At 52.4% G+C, this 20,254-nt stretch overlaps 4 protein-coding genes across 4 annotated transcripts; 2 read left to right on the forward strand and 2 right to left on the reverse strand.

The window, feature by feature from the left end:
• Window positions 1-1,079: 1,079 nt before the first annotated feature.
• Window positions 1,080-10,643, forward strand: BO79DRAFT_227454 (HbrB-domain-containing protein; the record flags this gene model as incomplete). The annotated part of the gene is made up of 13 exons (XM_025683878.1): window positions 1,080-1,130; window positions 1,411-1,483; window positions 1,534-2,120; window positions 2,167-2,768; window positions 3,134-3,137; window positions 3,826-3,915; window positions 4,000-6,279; window positions 6,316-6,367; window positions 6,414-6,522; window positions 6,568-7,053; window positions 7,620-7,687; window positions 7,737-7,741; window positions 8,061-10,643. The coding sequence occupies 13 exons, from the start codon at window positions 1,080-1,082 to the stop codon at window positions 10,641-10,643; spliced, it is 6,990 nt and encodes a 2,329-aa protein (XP_025540701.1).
• A 191-nt stretch (window positions 10,644-10,834) lies between these two features.
• Window positions 10,835-11,732, reverse strand: BO79DRAFT_216700 (uncharacterized protein; the record flags this gene model as incomplete). The annotated part of the gene is made up of 3 exons (XM_025683330.1): window positions 10,835-11,104; window positions 11,219-11,530; window positions 11,637-11,732. 3 exons carry the CDS (start codon window positions 11,730-11,732, stop codon window positions 10,835-10,837), a joined length of 678 nt encoding a protein of 225 aa, XP_025540702.1.
• A 2,316-nt stretch (window positions 11,733-14,048) lies between these two features.
• On the forward strand, window positions 14,049-17,020 carry BO79DRAFT_145128 (ATP-binding protein; the record flags this gene model as incomplete). The annotated part of the gene is made up of 3 exons (XM_025678416.1): window positions 14,049-14,850; window positions 14,903-16,803; window positions 16,862-17,020. The coding sequence occupies 3 exons, from the start codon at window positions 14,049-14,051 to the stop codon at window positions 17,018-17,020; spliced, it is 2,862 nt and encodes a 953-aa protein (XP_025540703.1).
• A 1,341-nt stretch (window positions 17,021-18,361) lies between these two features.
• Window positions 18,362-20,056, reverse strand: BO79DRAFT_286843 (malate dehydrogenase). The gene is made up of 5 exons (XM_025688514.1): window positions 19,869-20,056; window positions 19,673-19,790; window positions 19,441-19,590; window positions 19,280-19,374; window positions 18,362-19,218 (listed from the first exon to the last, which is right to left on the reverse strand). The coding sequence occupies exons 1-5, from the start codon at window positions 19,932-19,934 to the stop codon at window positions 18,625-18,627; spliced, it is 1,023 nt and encodes a 340-aa protein (XP_025540704.1). The 5' UTR covers window positions 19,935-20,056; the 3' UTR covers window positions 18,362-18,624.
• Window positions 20,057-20,254: the final 198 nt, after the last annotated feature.

The following is a 20,254-nucleotide window of genomic DNA, read 5'->3' on the forward strand; positions in this document are numbered from 1 at the left end:
GTAGTTTGTACCGGTCACGCGCACTCGGAAAAACTTCCAATTCCCGCAAACTAGACGGAATCGACCGGAGCATCACCCAATATTGGGCTCATTGGGTCCAGACAACGACGAAAAATCGCTCATGTAAATCGACCCCAGGAGTACGGGGTAATGAGGAGTTCGGCTGATAGTCGTCCAAAGTCCCACCAGGGAGACATGCAAGGGACCCAATCGGCGTGGCTCCATTCGATATCAAATCATTCAGGATGATAGTACAAAGTAAGTATCATATCATGCGATCCTCGACTATAAGAAGTGTCATCAGGGGAGCCTCTCAGGAACTTTGCACCAAAATTTCACGTCCAGATCCAGACTCTCTTCATCCATCCCGACGCGCCCCTCTTCCATCCAGATTCGGTCGCGATTTTACCCGACGAAAACGCAGGAGATCACGTGTGGCCAGAAGGGAGGCAATATTACTACTACTAGTAGTTCAATTCGGAGGGAAATTGTCGGGGGGGCTAGACGATCAGGCAAGACTGGGGAAATTTCCATCTCCCCGGATATTCTGCGACCGAAGTTTTCCAGAGGTGTTCTGAGCTGCTTCGATTTACCTTCAGGGAGTGAATGAATCAACTCTTAAAAGACTGGATACTTCCTGCCTGGAACTCTCGGCCTTGTTGCGACTGCCCCGCGGCATGACGTCTGTGCTTCTTGTTCTTCACCGCATCGAATTGTTGGGTTTAATGGCATCCAACCAGAGCTGCTGTTGATCGATTAACTTACTTCCACTACTTTGTACTACTTGCTATTGCTACTCCCCCCATACCAAAGACAGGCCGGATCTGTCCAAACTCAACTTTCTAGAATATTTTCTCCCTCCGACACGTCCCATTACTTGCAGATTCTATCACACTTTCGCTACTCTCACGCCCTGTGCTTTTTAACCCGCTACTGACCTTATCCGTCCCTATATCCTTTCTTCCGGCTTGCGTCCGGTCGGGCACCCCTGGTGGCCGAGGTCTTGAGTTCGCCTCATCCCATTCAAGTCGATCCAAGCTAGGAGTCGACTCCCTGCTCATTCCTTTCGCTCACTCATCATGTCGTCCGGTTCCATTCGGAGGGGCAATGGCCATAATTATTTCGCCAGCGTAAGTGAAACGGTTCTTTTGTCGTTGTCTGTTGATTGAGTGGCGCGGTGACCCAGTGTTGCCGGTGACGTTATGTACTGCCCTGACATGCGTCCGGTGAGGCTGTATACCCCTCCTTTTGGGAGGGGCAATTGCCCGGGTCTGCGATGACCCTGGACATTGCACTACAACGCTACTTGTTTATTCTGTATCATGTTCATTTCGTCGCAAATTCTCGCTCTTAATTTGGGCATCTACGTCGTTTCGCAATGGCAGCACTCCAGAGACTTACTCTTCTTAGTCCGATGACTCCAAGATCTGTGTGGTCATGGTTGGCCTCCCAGCCAGAGGCAAGAGTCTCATTGCTGGAAAAGGTACGCTCTGGTGATTTTGGCTGTTGGACGTCAGGCACTAATTGATGCAGCTATGCGATATCTTGCCTGGGTTGGCATCCCCGCTCGGGTATTCAACGTCGGCAGCTACCGTCGTGCAGGCACGCCACAGCCCAATGCGAACTTCTTCGACCCTCATAATACCGAAGGCGAAAAAATGAGACGCGCCGCCGCCGAGGCTGCGGTGTCTGATATGCTCCAGTGGTTTCAGTCCGGGAAAGGCGTCGTAGCTATCTTGGATGCGACCAACTCTACGAAAGAGCGACGGCGCTGGATCCATGAACGCTGTCAGGAGGCAAACGTCGAAACATTATACGTCGAGTCAATATGTGATGACGAAGACTTGATCATGAACAACATCTTGGAAGTCAAGACAACGTCGCCGGACTACAAGGGGCAGGACCCGGAAGTTGCTGCTCTCGATTTCCGTAACCGCATTCGCAATTATGAGAAGGTCTATGAGACCATTGACGATAACGAGAAGCACTTCACCTACGTCAAACTCATCAATGTCGGATCGACCGTCATCATTAATCAGATTAAGGATTACCTTTCCAGTCGGCTGGTCTACTACATCCAGAACCTTCACATCAAACCTCGCTCGATCTGGTTGTCTCGAGTAAGTTTTCCTCCTCTTGGAAATACGATTGATCTAACGTATGTAGCACGGCGAGTCAGAATATAATCTAACGGGGAAAATTGGCGGCGACTCTAACATTTCAGAGCGAGGAGAGGCATACGCCCGAGCGCTGCCCGGGTTATTAAAGAAGTCTGGGGTTCCACCCAACACCAAGATCGTTATTTGGACGTCAACTTTGAAACGTACGATCCAAACAGCTCGTCATCTCGCTGCGGAGACGGGCTTCGAGAAGCTAGAGTGGAAGGCGCTGGATGAGCTCGACTCCGGGGTCTGCGACGGACTCACGTACGAGCAGATTGCGGAGAAGTACCCGGAAGACTTTGCTGCGCGCGACGAGGACAAGTACAACTACCGCTACCGGGGTGGCGAGTCATACCGCGATGTGGTCATCCGGCTAGAGCCAATTATCATGGAGCTGGAGCGTAGCGAGAACGTCATCATTGTCACGCACCAGGCCGTGCTGCGCTGCATCTATGCCTACTTCCTCAACACGCCGCAGGAGCAAAGTCCCTGGATGGAGGTGCCGCTCCATACGCTGATCAAGCTTACACCGCGCGCATACGGCACCGACGAGCAGCGCTTCAAGGCAGACATCCCCGCTGTTTCGACATGGCGGGCGAAGGGCACGTCGGCCAAACACCAGGAATATCCCACGGAGATCAAGGCATGATCTGAGAGGCATTCCGACGACTATTATTATATTCGAAGCTTGAAACACATTAGACCATTCGGTCTTATAGTTATCCTACCTATCGGTTTTGCCTTCTCTCATTCCCGATCGGGATCTGGCTTACCTTCACATTGTACATGCGCCGTGCGTTCACTTCATTCTTTGGTCTTGATATTTGCAAAAGTCCGGATTCCTTGTCGGTCGCGGTCCGTCGGGCTGTGTTATGGGTTTTGATCGGTCGGTTGGCAGTTATGGAATTGATTCATTGCATGGGATCGGAGCTTTAAGCCAGCGGATGGCACACCCATGGATGGGATAGTAGCGGTGTGTGTGCAGGACATCCATCCATCGGTTAGCTTAGCATAATAGACTAGATACTCAAGACAACGTTGATATAATCAATGCTACAAACTTCTTTAAATTCAAATGGCACGCAAGGGATGCTGTCACAAGATAATCTAGACTGTAGATACGAAGATGATTGTAGTACAGCTAGCCGGGGAAACCCATCTTGGCACACGGCCCGGGGAGACAGACAGGGCAGCTGTCCGGTCCAGCTGGACACTCACTCCTCCGTAGGAGCTCCGCCGCTATCAATCAACCTCCGCCCAACCACCGCACCACATCACTCACCTACATACATACAACGAACACCACTACCATGACACCCACTTCCACCTTCTAACTCCACCCTTTTCCACCGAGAGACTAATTGCACATTCTCACACCCACGACATGACATGAACCTAACCCCCGATCGATCGCGAACGGCGCATTACCTACCTACCTCCCGAGCATCCATCCTCCGCAACGTACCGAGCTAGCTAGCTAGCCAACACACCGCCCTACACTATACCCTACCGATTACTTGAATATATACACAACACATACATACATACATACGCAGGAGAGCAGCAAAGACAGACGGGGGGTTAACATCTTTCGACGATGTTATCCGCATTCACGGCCCGTCCGCTCGTGGAACTCAAACCGCGCGATCGATCACGCATCGAGTCCGTGCTGGCGTATGGGGATCGCGTCCTGGCGGGGCTGAATAATGGGAGTTTGAGGATATATCGGGTGAATGAGGAGGAGGAAGAAGAAGCAGAAACAGAAGAGGGGGAGGCACAGCAGCAGCAGCAGGATGGTGATGGGAAGGGGAAGGGGGGAAAGAAAGATACTACCGAGCAACAACAACATGGAAACGGCAACGGCAACAGCAACGGAGAGACAGGGATAATCGCGAACGGGACTACGAACGGGAACCGGGAGCAACAACAGCATAGCAAGAAACCCACGGAGCTGCTCCGGGAAGTGGAAAAGTTCTCGCGGTACAAGATCGAGCAGTTGGCGTTGATTAAGGAGGCTAAGGTGCTTGTTTCTCTGTCTGGGGGATATGTGTCGTTGCATGATCTGGGGACGTATTCGTTGCAGGAGCAATTGGGGAAGACGAAGGGGGCGACGACGTTTGCGGTGACGTCGAATATTGAGAATGATTCTGAAACGGGCGTGCCTGCTATTGTGTCGAGGGTGGCGGTGGCGGTGAAGAGGAAGATAATGGTGTGGGTGTGGAGGGATATGGAGATGGAAGCGGGCGGGCCGATGGAGATGACGCTGGTGAGTGGGATTAAGACGTTGACGTGGGTGTCTGGGACGAGGTTGGTGGCTGGGTTGGGGTCTGGGTTTGTCATGGTTGATATTGAGGGGGATGGTGGTGGGACGGTGACGGATTTGACTGGTCCGTCTGGGATAGGGGGGTTAGGGGGTCAGGAGAGTACGGGGAGGTTGGCAGGGGTGGGAGTCGCCAGTATGAGTTATATGGGGCTTGGGGGCAGTGCGCCGAAGCCGTTGGCGACGAGGTTGAAGGAAGGTCAGGTGTTGCTGGCGAAGGATATCAATACGCATTTTATTGACGTGCAGGGGAATTCGCTGGGGAGGAGGCAGATACCTTGGAGTCATGCGCCGGCGGATATAGGGTATTCGTATCCATTTCTGCTGGCGCTGCATGATGCCTCGAAGGGGGTGTTGGAGGTGCGGAATCCGGAGACGTTGTCGCTGTTGCAGTCGGTGCCGTTACCGTCTGCCAGTATTATGCATATCCCGCAGCCGACGATTAGTCTGGCGCATGCTGGGAAGGGGTTCTTGGTAGCGAGTGATCGGACGATATGGCGGATGGAGGCGCTGAGTTATGATACGCAGATTGACTCGCTGGTCGAGAAGGGGTATCTGGACGAGGCGATCAGTCTGGCTAGTATGCTGGAGGATGCGCTGCTAAGGGATAAGCAGGGCCGGCTGCGCCAGATCAAGCTGGAGAAGGCTGAGGGGCTGTTCAAGATGCGAAAGTATACTGATTCGATGGATCTGTTTACGGAAATATCTGCGCCCCCGGAGACGGTTATACGACTGTATCCGAAGATCATCGCCGGGGAGCTGTCGTCGATTGTCGAGGAGCCGGAGGAGTCCGAAGATGGGACGACAGATAGCCAGTCTAAGACGCAAGAGAACAATAGCCCTGCGGACGCGCCGGCTGCGGAGGAGCCGCCAGCACCAAAGACACTCTCGCATGCTCCGTCTGTGATGTCACTTCTGCGAACGCGGACAGATGATGCCAGCGATGCGGGCAGTATTCGGGGCAAGGTCGTCGAGGATGCCAAGAGTGACAAGGCGCTGGAAGGGGCCGATCTCAAGCTGGCTGTTCGTGACCTGCAGAGGTATCTGGCGGATGTGCGGAGACGGTTCCAGCGCTTCCTGAACCCGGATGGCACGCTGAAGGTGGTCGATGCGACGACGGACGGCGCGAACGATGCGTTGACGGACTCGGTCATGAAGCTGCTGAGTATTGATCCGGAGGGTGAGTATGATCTTGGGGAAAAGCTGCGGGAAAAGGCAAGACTCGTGGACACGACTCTCTTCCGGGCGTACATGTACGCGATTCCAGCACTGGCAGGATCATTGTTCCGCATTGCCAACTTCTGTGACCCGGATGTGGTGATGGAGAAACTGGAGGAGACAGGACGTCACAACGATCTGATTGACTTTCTGTATGGAAAGAAGCTGCACCGGCAGGCGTTGGAGTTACTCCAGAAGTTTGGACAAGCCGACGAGGAAGAAGAGACAGCGCCGCAGCTGCACGGACCGAAGCGAACAGTCAATTATCTGCAAAATCTGTCTCCAGACCATATTGATTTGATTCTCGAGTTTGCTGAGTGGCCGGTACGCCAGGATCCTGAGCTGGGCATGGAGATTTTCCTGGCAGATACGGAGAACGCAGAGACGCTGCCAAGAGAGCGCGTGCTAGACTTTCTGCAGGGCATTGATGTCAACCTGGCTGTCAGATACCTGGAGCATATCATTGGGGAGTTGAATGATATGACACCAGATTTGCATCAGAAACTGCTCGTCCTTTACTTGGAACGACTGAAGAAGCATCAGGCGAAAGAGTGGGAGTTTTCTAGTCTGGATGACTATGTTAATTGGCAGAGCAAGTTCCTGAATATGCTCAAGTCCAGCTCCCAGTACTCTCCAGCCAAGATTCTGGATCGACTGGATCGGGACGGTGAGTACCCTTCTTGCGCTTACATTACGTTGCTGACTTGCGACAGATCCCGAGTTCTTCGAGGCACGTGCGATTGTCTTCAGCAAGATGGGACAGCACCGGCAGGCACTGGAAATCTACGTGTTCAAGTTGGAAGACTACGTCAAGGCCGAAGAGTGAGTTGCATTTATCGATTTACGTGAAATCTGCTGACCGTCCAGATACTGTAATCATCTCCATAAAGTGGAGGATACGACTGCTGCGGATGGAGCGGCTTCGCGCTGTGTAGCTCTACTGCCGTATGAGGATGATAAACCACCGATTTATTTGACTCTATTGTCTCTATATCTATCGCCGCCGCATGGCTACAAGCCACGGTACGGGCCCGCGCTTGAGGTGCTGGCCAAACATGGATCCCGGCTGCCACCTAATTCTGCTCTGGATCTGATCCCGGAAACGCTCCCGGTCAAAGAGCTCGAGTTCTATTTCAAAGGCCGTATGCGGGCCGCCAACACAATCCTCAACGAGAGCCGGATCGTGGCCAACCTGCAAAAGGCAGAAGACATCAAGACGCAGGCGCAATTGTTGGTAGGAGAGGGGACGGACGGGCGATCGACGCGCTCGCGACATGTCACCATTACCGAAGAACGGGTCTGCGGCATCTGCCACAAGCGGATCGGAGGCAGTGTGATTAATGTGTTTCCGGAGTGAGTATCACCAGAATCTGATGACTCGAGCCTGGCTAACTGAAGGCAGTAACACGGTTGTCCATCTTGGCTGTGCCAATCGCATGCGTTGAGCCTGACTTGTGTGTATATAGAGGTTTGTGGTTTATTGTGGTACCGGTTATCGCGGCTTTTTCTGTGCTTTTCCTGGTTTCTTTTCTTTTTTCTCGCTTTGTTTGATCTTCCTTCCGCATTTCCTGGCCATGTCTTGTTCAACGAAAGCATACCGGAGTGGCGGACATTTCCTACACGATGATACCCCGGGATAGCGGTATTCAAGGATCCATGCATATGATTTATTTAGTCGTGATTCGTTCTTCGTCAGCCGTAGCATCCACACACTTTCTCTCAATTGTCTCAATTTCGGGTATGGCAGGATCAAGCATCCTCTTCCACAACCTCCTCTCCGTAGTTTTCCTCCTCCTTGGCTTCCTTATCAGAGACCTTTTGACCCTGTGCCTCGGCAGCCTTCTTATCCTCTTCCATGCGCTCGGTCAGGAATACGTTGATGTCGTTCTGCAGAGTGGGTACGAGCTTGCGTAGTTCAGCGAGATAGGTCACCTTCTGAGGGACGGCGTCGGCGGAGGGGAGCGGGGAAGAAATGCTGTGCTCGAAAGTGCGAGACTGGTCGGGGGCGACATAAGCAGCATGGAGCTTGTTGGCAGACATTGTGAGAGGTTGCGTGGAGGATGAAAATAGAATAAGAATCGAGGTATATGTCGCGGGGAAGGAATCAAGTGGAATGGATAAAGTTGGAGAAAGAAAGGACGTGCGGGCGGGAGGGGAAGACTTGCTTTGCGCTGGATTTGTTTCACGAGCGAAGATCGTCCGGCCGGGCGCCTTTTCGGTCGCTGATCCTCCCCAAGGCGGCTGAAAGCCAAACAAGCAAGCAATCAATCCAGGGGATCTAGACTGACTGGTTTTCGCCGCCAGCACGACTTTTCTCCTCCTCCCCTCATATCATGGGTTCGGGGTCTGTGTCTCGATAGCATTGTCTCCGAAGCCATCTATTCGCTCACATCATGTTGCGCTCGCCGGTGTCGCCCGAGCGATCCTCGTCTCGCTCACCTCTTCCTCCACCTCCTCATCATCCACTTTCACAGCCCCCTCGCCGCTCCTTCGACGACTTCTCCTACGCCCGCCCTGCTTCCTCAGGCAGTGATGCCTCGTCGATTACTTCCAATGTGACCACCATCTCGCCGCGTCACTCTGCCTTCAATCCCGGTGCCGTGTCGGTGACCTCCTCTCCTCGTCCTCCACGTACCTCTTCCATCACCGCCAACACCACCGCTCCTCCTCCTCCCATCTCGACCGCCACCACAAATACTACCTCCTCTTCTTCTTCTACGATTCGATCCCCCGTCTCCTTCATGCCTCATGGTGAGATCCTGAGCAGGAAACCGTCGGGTCGTGGTGGCCCGCCGGAACTGCAGAGACGCTCTCGTCACCACTCGCAGGGCTTCTTCGAACCGTCCCTCCCCACCGCATCCTCCTCCGAGGCTACCATCTCCGCTTCCAGAATCGCAGCCCAGGCGGCCATGCTTCAGCAACAGCAGACCGCTCCTCAGAATCCTCCTAAGCGTCCTCCGCCAGTGCGGGGTGTATCAGAAGACGGTTCTCGGTCCCGACGAGGCGGAAGCGCTTCCCCTCCGCCCCCGCCGCCTCCAGCGCCGTTGTTTGCGCCCCCAACAAGCGCGGGAAGTGCGTCCGGGGCATCATATCAAAGTGGGTCTACAAATGGGAATACACATGCCGCAACGACGGCGGCAAATGTGGTGTTTCCCCGGAATCCAGCGCTGCAGCCGCCCGGCCTGGAGCCGCCCGTAGAGCGGGAGCACAAGCACAAGGGCGAGAAATCGAAGATGAAGCTATTCTCGAAACCGAAACATATTGGGATCAGTCGGGATAAGGACGGGATCAGCAAGGACCGCGGCCTGCCGTCGCCGAGTAAGATGGGTTTCCCGAGCGGAGGATTATCGCGGATCGTGAGTGCGTCGACGACGAGCTTGGCTGATACGTTTCCCTCTAATAACTCGTCACTCTACAACTTGTCGAATGCGTCGGCAAGTACGGTGGTTCCGGCCGATAAGCCGGTGGGGAGTGAGAAGGAGAAAGAGAAGGATAAGGATAAGCACAAGCATCACTTCTTGTCGCGGCAGAAGTTGAAGCTGAAAGACCGAGATGATCATTACAACCTGCCGCTGTCGTCGGCGTCGAGTAACTCGAAACCTTCGGATCCGAATGCCCCTCAGTCGCTGTATTCTTTTACCCCGGCTTCGCCTGGTGCGGTCACGACTACGTTTGGGAAAAGCGTGAGCGGCTTGGACCTGCTCCACGGGTTACGAGATAAGAAGAAGGAAGAGAAGGCGTTAGATTCGGAACAGCTGGATTGGGTGGCTAACTCGTCGGGACCTGCGCCGGGGACGTTTGCAGGGCCATCGTCGCTGGGCAGCTCCACGGGAGTTCTGGCAGAGGCAGCTCTTCGAGAGACCCTCCAGGGCTTTGGACTGAATAACATGACGCCGGAAGATGCGTGGGACTTTCTCAAGGCCAAGCTTATGGTTATCTTCGACGGAGAGGATGTTCGTATCGCCATCGAGGATCTCAATAAGCTGGTCCTCATCCATATTCAGCGTTGCGTCCAGAAACGCATGCCCACCGCAGTGGTAGACGACTTGCGCGAGCTATTAGAGACTGGATGTGCATCTTTGAACCATACGCTGAACGGCATCCCCGATGAGAAGCTGGTCCCTCACCTGGTACAAGTGTGGATGCTCGTGTTTGGCACGATCCTGCCCTTCATCCAAGCTGTCTTTCTGCCCCTAGACCTTGAGTTCAAGGGATGCGGGTCCGTCATGAACCGCCGCGAAGCCAGTGAGTTCTGGTCATCCACGTTCAACGGCGAGTACCCCGGTTGCGATCTGGACGTGCGCAACCTCGTTCTGATTGCCTTCCGCGACATGGTCATCCTCTACCGGTATGACGTGCTAAAGGCAACCTTCTCCCGTTTGAGTCTAGACAGCATCAAGCTCGGCACGGCAGCGCTGAGCGTCACGACCAAGAGCAGCAGCAACAGCGCACGGCCGACGACATCGGCCTCGCTGGACGGCGGGTTCGGCAGCTACAGCTCGCAGTCGTCGACGCTCCTCAACGCCGCGAACAGCTACTCATCTGACTCGCTGGACTGCAACCGCAGCCGGGCGGCGTCCAACACGTCCAACCCGGACCAGCTGATTTTCCAATCATTCTCGTCACCGACGCAGCGGCCCAGTATCATCCACCGGTCCTCGCACACAGACACGTCACACATCATCACCGAGACCGTGGGACGGATGCTCCAGTGCGTCAGCGTGTTGGCCAGCGTGCAAACCGGCGATCGAGCACAAGAGCAGATCGAGCTCCTGAGCAAGGAGCTGAAGCATAACTGGCTAGGCCGTGGACGCACGGGACGAGACCGGCGTGGGTTCGTAGGGACGAAGATCCGGCCGGCGATAGTAGCCCGCACAGACAGTGATGATTATATGAGGGATGGGATGGAGGATTACGGGCGTCGGGAATTAAGTGTGTTGTGATTTTTTTTTTACTTTCATTTTGATTATGATACCTCGAGTACAGAGAATTGGAGTAAACAAGCATTGATTGACTATCCTTATCTTGAATGAATGCCAGCTGTATGTCTGTCTATCACTTTATGACTTCCCAATACCCACCAGCAAGCTCAACGGCAGAAGAACTCAAGGCCATAGCCACGGTCACAACTCAGCTAATCCTCCTCAGCCTCCATCTTCACATCGTCATCATCCTCACCCTCACTCTCATCGCCACCGCCACCACCATCACCACCGTTAGCAGCAGCAGTAGCAGCAGAAGCAACCCCCTTCATCCCCTTCTCCATCTCCCTCACATACTTCCTCAAACACTCCCCAGGATAAGTTCCCCCACCAAGCTTCCCCACCTCCTCAGCAATCAATCTCCACTTCTCCGTCTCCAATCGTCCCTCGATATCTTTCTTAGCTTGGAGGATCTTTGCTTCCTATCACATAGCATACACACATTAGCCAAACCCTTCTTCCTCCCCTCCCCCTCCCCCAACAAATATATATAGACATATATAGAATGGAAATGGATATGAAAAAGGGAGGAATACATCACCCGGATCCACGACCACAAAATTCTTCTTCATGGTATTGTACCTCGCTCGGAGGGTCGACCCGCCCACACTGATCCCCGTCAGCTCCGTCCATGCCTGGTTGATGGCGGTCCAGGGGGTGGAAGATTCGTCGCGGAGACGGAGGATGAGGAGGTCGGAGGCACTGGCGGAGGCGAGGGTCGTTGGGATGGGTGGGAGGGGGGTGCGTGCTTTAGTACGTTTGTTGTTGGGACTGGTAGTGGGAGAGGATGGAGTGAGGCGTTTTTTGCTGTTGGTGTTGGTTGAGGTGGGAGTTGGGGTTTTGGGGGTCTAGTTTCATGGGTAAGGTAATCTTAGTTAGTTGTGTGTGTGTATATGGTTTGGTTGTATGTGGGTGTTGTGGTGGGGAGTGTATAGAGTATAGCATAGTACTTACCATTGCCACGTTGGTCTTCTTGGTAGGGGTCTTTGGAGCAGTGTTGTTCTTGTGACCGGGGGTATTATTGTTGACTGGGGTGAAGGTGGTGGACATCTTGTTCATGTCTTAGTATTTGTGGTAGTGGTGATATGGTGATGTGATAGGATGGTATGTAGAAGGATGAGGGAGGTGAGGTGGGAATGGGAATGGGAAGGTGAGAGTGGCAGAAGGGGAGGATTAACATAGAAGTGAGTTGTGTTCTGTCAGTGTTGCTGTGACAGTGAAGTGATTTTGATTCGATTGTTCTGTTCTTGTTGAGTGAATTGTAGTTGTGGATTAGCTGGACTGGGTTGTTGGGTTGCTATGGGTGGTTGGTTATTATACTGGTGTTTGGTAGGAACTACCCAGGGTTTGGAGAGTGTTGTGGTCTATGTATCTTGATATTGGGTGGTTTTTTTGGGTATGGGTTGTTGGTAGGGATGGTGGACTCATCTAGTAGTCTATACTAGGAGTATCTGCGTTTAGATGATGTAGAGGTGAGTGCAGTGTATACTACTTGTATTGCATAAGAACTCAGATGGGAGTGAAATGTATACTATGTATGGAGCACTAACACTTGGAAGCGATGATGCTAGCTAGGTATAGATGACAACTGATGTTGATTGGATGTACTATGTAATGTCAAGATTACTGGCTTGTGTAGGCATAATCCGGTTATCTCGAGATATCGGAATCATCCACGTATTTGCATACTACAACTGGTGTTGTAAGTCTCCTACTGACCGGTGAATCTATTGGCTGTAGAGTATGCTCTCTGCCATTGTTCATTACAGATCTGAATCTACCATATTCTTACTAGTAAGAGCATATAGTCCTATTGTAATGCGAGTAAGCATCTTAATTCGAGATTCTCAAACTCGCGGTTGGAAGACATGGATGTTGCTTAGGGTTGACGGTACAAAAGTACGGAGCCGGGGTACTTTGCCGCGGATGTCCATCCGGGACATTGCAATGGAGTCGGGATTCTTCACCTGGTTCAGCTGCAGGCAGACAGGGATCTGGAACTGGAACGGAGAATATCAGTTGGTCAGAACTCGGACGAATACGAGCCAGGCTTGTCTGTCAGTGTTCATGAAGGGTCAGTATGACTCCTCATTCTAACTTTAGTAGTAGAGTAGTATGTCACTACTGCCTACTTCTGCCTGTTATTCCGTGACTACTTACTACTTACTAGTAGTATTCCATCTTTGATGATCATCCCATCTGAATATCGGGTCAACTTTCCATCCCCAAGCGTGACTGGAAACTGCACTGACAGCGCATGTGAGACACACGCACGTTGGGCAAATGTCGGTGACCGGGGATGGCTCTCCCTCTAAGACTTCTGCGAGAGATGATCCAGTTGATGATCCTGCGGCTGAATGGCTGTTTGGGTTTGGGGGTTCGGAAGTCTGTGCCACTTTTATTCCCCAAGCGCCTAACAGGGTGACAATCCAATCCTGATGCATTTGCTGACCCGGTGAGATTTGCATATTATGATTGGTACTGCCAGTTTCTGAAGCTATCCCAGCCTCTTCCCCAATCCGGCGAGTTTCTTTCTTTAGGGTGTCAGTAGTTTTACTGTAATTATTTATTATGCAGTAGGCAGAGAAGCAACTGTGAACAGGCATCATTGCTCTTGAGTTGGAGTCAGTCACAATCAATCGCCTCACTCTTGGGGTTATTTATTTATTTATTTAATTACTTTTGTTCGTCGATCTGCCTGTCAGTTTTGTTTGTTCTCTTTCACTTCCCTTCTTTTCTCTTCCCTTCTTCTTCTTCTTCTTCTTCTTCTACTACTACTACTACTACTACTACTACTTCTGCTTCCTCTCTCATCTTGGGTGGTCAGGCAGCACACACCGCCATCTGCTGGGCCAACACGCAAGGCGCTCTTGCAAGCGAGGATACTTTTTTTATTCTTAGGCATCCGAGTATGTGAGTCTGTCTCTCTCCTCATCCTCTCATCCTCTCATCCTCTCTCTCCCTCTCTCTCTCTCTCTCTCTTTCTCCCCATTTCCCATCCACGACATTTCCCACCCAACTTCTTCCCTTTCATCCACTCTCTCCCTTCTACCCCCCCATATCACTACTACTTGTTCATCCATTCATCTTCACCTGTTTTACTTCCTTCCTTCCTTCCCTTCTTCTGCATTCTCTTCATCACTTCATATATTCCCTCCATATATTCCCAACTTCTCTTACTCACTGGCCATGACCATCCCCACTGATTCCCAATCTACCACCTCCCAGCAAACTGAGCTCGAGACTCAGCGCGACCCAAGCTCCAACAACAGTGGGCCTGTGCCCGTCCCGGTCCCTGGCTCAGCTCCACTCCCTGCCACCACCAGCGACTCCAGCAGTACTACGACCGCTGTGACTGGTACCACCATGGCCGACGCTAGTGGCCCCGTCTCCTCCTCCCCCGAATCCAAGCTTGACGCCGACCCGCCCGTCGATACTCCCCCAGTCAAGTCCGACCCCAAAGCTCCCGTCCCTGTCTCCGATCCCGTTCCCAAAAAGTCCGTGTGTTCCAAGCATGCGGCAAAAGACCAGGATCCCAACCGCTCGAAAAAGAAAAAGTCTCACCGCAAGGCCGCCTCCATTGTGACCCCCAGCGATGACAGCTCGTCGGAACTAAATTCCTCGGACGAGGAATCCAGCGGGGAATCTACCTCCGACGACGAAGACGCTCAGTCGGCCTCGGAGTCCGACGCGGAGTCGGATCGCAAACAGCGTCGCCGCCGGGCCAAGAACAAGATCAAGAAATCGCTCAAAAGTGTGAGCCGTAAGAAGAAGAGCCGGTCGCATCAGACTGAATCGGAATCCGATTCCGATCTCGAGGATAGTAGCGACTCCGATTCGTCTCTTGACGAAAAGACCCTGAAGAAGCTGGTCGCCAAGCTCAAGGCGAAGAAGACCAAGAAGTCGCGCTCTAAGGATGACTCTTCCGAAGAGCAACAAGACGACGATGATGATGCCGACGAGGATGCCGACGCTGATGAGCTCGCCCTTCTGTTAGCCAAGCAAAAGTTGGCTTCCTTGCGTGTCAAGTTGGCCGATGGGCGTCGCAAAGGCCGAGGCAGGCGTGGCTCGGGTGATGGTAACACTGACGGCCAGAAAGGGAGCTCGCAGAAGTCCAAGGGACGCAAGAAGGCTGCCTCGAAGATTGCCTTTAAGCGTGTAGATCAGCGTGCGTCTTCCTTCATCTTTACTCTTGATCTAGCTAACACATAATTCTACAGTGTGGGACAATACGATTCACAACTTCAAGCTCACGGAGACGGTCGACGACCCCGATGCAAACGAGTGGGACCAATACCTCTTCACCGTGCGCCGCAAGTTCGACTGGGACAACAAGTATCTGGAAACTGTAGTAGACCTAAAGAGCAAGTACCTGCGCGATGCGCTGTCCAAGGTCATGGATGGAGTCAAGGGCGTCAGCTTGGTGCAGGAGACGGCGGTTGTCGATCCCAACATGCTCTTCCTCTACCTTGAGGAGACGCGGCAGTACATGAAAGATCTCCGGCAGCTAGCCAAGACCGAAAAGAAGAAGAAAGCCCGCAAGCTCGCCGAAATCAAGGCATCACATCTCAAGGTGCTCGTCAAGTATCTGGACACCGACTATGCCGAAACCAAGAAGACCCTCTACCCTCTGTTGGACTCCAGCATGATCACCTTCGATCTCCTATGGGCCATCTTCAAGCCCAACACCGTCGCCTACTCCTCTACCTACGGAAACCAGGATGAGCCTCGTGCCTTCAAGATCGAGTACGCCACCAAGGAGTCCTCCTTCATGAAGGGTCAATGGTACAGCATTGAGGGTCGTTACCTCGAGTACGATGGCAAAGCTTTCGGTATGGGAACCATGGCCGCCGAGGTGGAATCCTTCAAGGGTGCCCGCAAAATCACCAGTCTTAGCTGTTATCCGCTCAAGTATCATCGCGAAGCCGAGAGTGTCAAGGCCAAGCTGATCGAGCGAGGTAAGAAATTTGTGGCGCTGCGAGGCATGAACTACCGGTATCACAAAGGTATGGCTTTCTACAAAAAGAAACGGTCCGTCATCAAGGTCAACATCAATGGCCGTGTCATGGTTGATCCCGCCATCCACCGGCGCATCAATCCCAACTACCCCATCAGTACCGTTCGTCCCAAGGACCCAGACTACCTTGACGGCTCCGACGATGATGGCAGCAACAATGGTTGCTGCTGTATTCTGTCCGACTCAGAATCAGAACAAACTTACGGGCAACCGCGCGACTCAGACACCCCTCAACTGCTATTCAAAGTGGTACGGGACAAGGAGGGGAAGCCACACGTCGTCGAGGTCGAGCTGGATGAGAACGGCAATGAAATCGTCAAGGAGAACATGGACGAAGTCGCCGACCCCTCCGACCGCGAATTCACCGAAGAGGAGCTCCTCATCGCAAGCCCCGTGGTACTCGGCTTCGCCTTTAGTGAGAAGCTGTGGCTTGAATTCAGCATTTCGGGCATCAGTGAGATTGAATGGAACGAAGATGCCTTTGATTCGCTGGTCCTCCCCGACAACCAGAAGTCCATCGTCAAGGCATTGGTCGAATCGCACACCTTCCGCGCGGCCCAGAACATCGACGATGTCATCCAAGGCAAGGGCAAGGGTCTCGTGGCCGTGCTCCACGGACCTCCCGGTACTGGTAAAACCCTTACTGCCGAAGGCATCGCAGAACTCCTCAAACGCCCGCTCTACATGGTGAGCGCGGGTGAGCTGGGCACTGATCCGCGCACTCTTGAAGCAGAGCTGAACAAGATCCTTGACATCGCACATTCCTGGGGCGCCGTTCTGCTGCTCGATGAAGCCGACATTTTCCTGGAGAAGCGCACCATCCAGGACATTCACCGCAATGCCCTAGTGAGTATCTTCCTGCGGTTGCTGGAGTACTTCCAGGGTATTCTCTTCCTGACCACCAACCGCGTCGAGACATTTGATGACGCCTTCCAATCCCGCATCCACGTCGCTCTGCGCTACGGTGAACTCACCACGAAAGCGAAGCGAAGCGTCTGGAAGATGTTCTTGGAGCGGGTGCAGGCCAAGGAGGGCGTGGAGACCGCCACGTTCACAGAAAAGGACTTTGATCTATTAGCTCGTCATAACCTCAACGGGCGTCAGGTAAGACCTCCATTTAGCCTACGCGAACGTGTACCGATACTAACTCACCTGTTCTTAGATCAAAAACTCCGTCCGCACAGCCCAAGCATTGGCTGTTAACGAGCAAAACCCTCTATCCATGGAACACATCCGACGGGTCTTGGAGGTCGCCGAAACCTTCGACCGCGACCTCCGCGGGGGGTCAGGATACCTCGATGCTATGAGAAGTTATACCTAGTCAATTTCCTTCTGGCTTGCATTATCGTATCGCTGTACTCATTCGAGCGAAGACTATGATCTATCCCCCATTTTTCCGTTCTTCGTCTTTTCTGTTTGCAATTTGACCGAACTACCCCTTAGTATGAAGCAAGGTTTTATTTGCGTGTCGCGCACTGCCAAAGATCTGTCTTCTATGCGTTGTTTTATTCCTGTTGATGTTGATTTTTTGACACCTACACCTGCGCTTGCCGCTGTCGACGACCCCCGTGATGATGATGACAAGGATGATGACAAGATAACAATTATTACTAGTTAACATTCTGGAATACAATGAGAAACGAAATACCCCACTCTTATTTGACTGTCCTTATCTATTTCCTACCATACCAACCTAGTAGATATTTCAGACAGAACCATCAAGATTGTATAGTATTTACTATCCACCCCCAAATACCTGCCGGTCAGCTGCAAGTGCATTACCATGCATCTAGCAATCTACCAAAAAACAACGATCACCGTAGTCGGAAAGTTCCAGGATAAAGATACAATGCAAAAATCACACCTCTGATTTGTTCTGCTGCTCCTACTTACTATTATTATATTCATACTCCTCAAGCCGCACTCAATTAGAACTAGTAGTCCATCCATAGAATTCCGTCTCAATTGGCAGCAGCAGTACTTGCAGCATTATGATTTGTAAAACTTACTGGTACCGATAATCCAAACACAATCCCAGTCAGTCATCACTGATAATTAACTATTCTCCAATGATAGGTGGATAGACAGGTAAGTAGTAGATACATGCATAGACCATACTAATCTTTATACATACCATCATGATAATAGTACAACTGTGATACATGATCATACCAGGAAATGGGAAATCTTATAGTAAAGTATTTATTCATGCCATGCCATGTATGTATCATATCTAGCAATTCCGACTCCATTTTGTCAATGATCCTACTCAACTACTGAAGTTGAATAGAAATATATGACTCAAAAGAGTGGATGTTGTTGGTCCGGGAGTGGTAGACATAGAGTATTATATACATATTTACTGTTAGCCTTACTGAGTTTTCTCGCTTATGATCCTCTTTTGTCTTTTCATTATTCTGTTTCTTTTGTTGTGTGGTTGATTCGTCACGAGCTGGTATTTGTGTTTGGATCGGTTCGGAATTCATGGTTTGGTTGGGACTGTCCCGGACTATGAATTGGTTGTTGACTCGGTGATTTGAGTTTTAGCCGCGGGTTCGATTTTCTTGGTGCAGCCGAGGCAATTGTTGACCGCGGTAGGTAGTAAATAGACCAGCGTGCAGTTCTGAATCCTACAGGTACCGAAATGGCTACAATACTAGTCATTGAATCATTAGATTTTCTTATTTATAGGAAATACACGTTCATGTCCATCTCCCCTGGCAAACCCAGGCTCTTCAAAAACTCATTGCTATGCGAGTTTCCGCAGCTACATTTCCTCCGATATAAAAGCCACATGCGAGAAGGGGATGTGCATAGGGGGCGGGAAGTGGGTATGGATTATCACAAGACTGTTATACAGGGAGGAAAGCGGCTGCAGAGAGGTATTGCAATTTTGTTCCTTCTTCAAGAAAGTCCAAAAACCATTTAAGGGTTGGCCTTGACGAAGTCAACACCCTTCTGGATGTTCTTCTTGAGGTCACCGAGGGCAGTCTGGATGAGACCCTGCTCGTACTCGTTGACGGGGCCAACCTCGTGGATCTTCTCAACACCGTTGGGGCCGAGCTCGACCTTGGAGGCGAAGAAGTCAACACCCTGGTCCTTGAAGAGAGGGCTCTCAACGAAGGTGGGCTCGACGATGCCCTTCTCGCCGTTGGCGGCCTTGAGGAGGGAGTCGGCGAAGCGAGCACCGGCCATGGCCATGGAGAGGGTGGCGGAACCAGCACCGTCCTTGGCCTTGACGACCTCGTCACCACCGAACTGGATGCGGTTGACCAGCTCGTCACGGACGGTGCCGGAGATGTCGGGGTGGTTGGACTGGGAGAGGAGGGGAACGATGGTCACACCGGAGTGGCCACCGATGACGGTGACGTTCTCGTTGGCGGGGCTGGTGCCCTTGACCTGGGAGATGAAGCGGGAGGCACGGACAACGTCCAGGGTGGTGACACCGAAGAGGCGCTTGGGGTTGTAGACACCCTTGGACTTGTAGACCTCGGCAACGATGGGGACGGTAGAGTTGACCTGGGGGTACCTAATTAGTACAAGGTTCGAGAATTTTGGTGGTGATTTGAGAACAACGTACGGGGTTGGAGATGACGAGGATGTTAGCCTCGGGAGCAGCCTCAGCGGCGGCCTTGGCGAGGTCGCGGACAATGGAGGCGTTGGTGTTGAAAAGGTCTATTAAATGGAGAGATTAGTCTGACGCTCGTGCTCTGCCTCGTCTTGAAGTGGTCCAGCGCATACCATCACGGGTCATGCCGGGCTTGCGGGGAACACCGGCAGGGATGAGGACAACCTCGGAGCCCTTGAGAGCATCGCGGAGGCCAGAGGGGGTAGGCTCGTAGCCCTTAACGGTGCTGTTGGTGTTGACGTGGCTGACATCGGCAGCAACACCTGTTTGAGGATTCTGTTAGTCGACTCCGATGATCGGATGGGCGTTTCAGAGTTGAGGGAAGGGAGAAGCTGTGCGACGTACCAGGTCCACCGCGGATGTCGTAGAGGGCGAGGTCAGTGACAAGGGGGTTGAGCTTCATGAGCAGGGACAGGGGCTGGCCAATGCCACCGGCGGCACCGAGAACGGCAACCTTGGAAGCCTGAGATGGAAATTGCGATGGTTAGCAAGGGAACAAGAGAGCTCCGAGGCAATGTTTTTTTTTAATTGGACTACACACCTGGCTGGCAGAAGCGGAGAAGCTACGCTTCTGGAGGAGGTTGAGGGACTGACGAGCAGCGAACATCTTGACTGTGAAGGATAGACTAAAGGTAGATCTATCTGGAAGAAGGATGGGGAGATGGGGAGAAGAGAAGAGAAACAATTGCGATGGAGAGGAAGGAGGAGAGAGAAGAAGGAGAAGAAGGGAGAAGCCGTCGGTGGCCGGTGAGCGCGAAGGATTTTGGGGCGGCTAAATGGCTCCGTTTCCGATCCCCACGGCAGCCATCGGATCATCTTGTCGTGCTTGCCTTGTCTGTCCACTCTGCCTGGCAACTTGCTCCGGTTCCGTCCTACCGACCCTCAATTCATATGCTGGTCGTCAATGGTTCTCCGATGCCAATGGGT

The sequence above is a fragment of the Aspergillus costaricaensis genome, assembly GCF_003184835.1.
Source record: "Aspergillus costaricaensis CBS 115574 unplaced genomic scaffold BO79scaffold_12, whole genome shotgun sequence".
Taxonomy (NCBI): domain Eukaryota; kingdom Fungi; phylum Ascomycota; class Eurotiomycetes; order Eurotiales; family Aspergillaceae; genus Aspergillus; species Aspergillus costaricensis.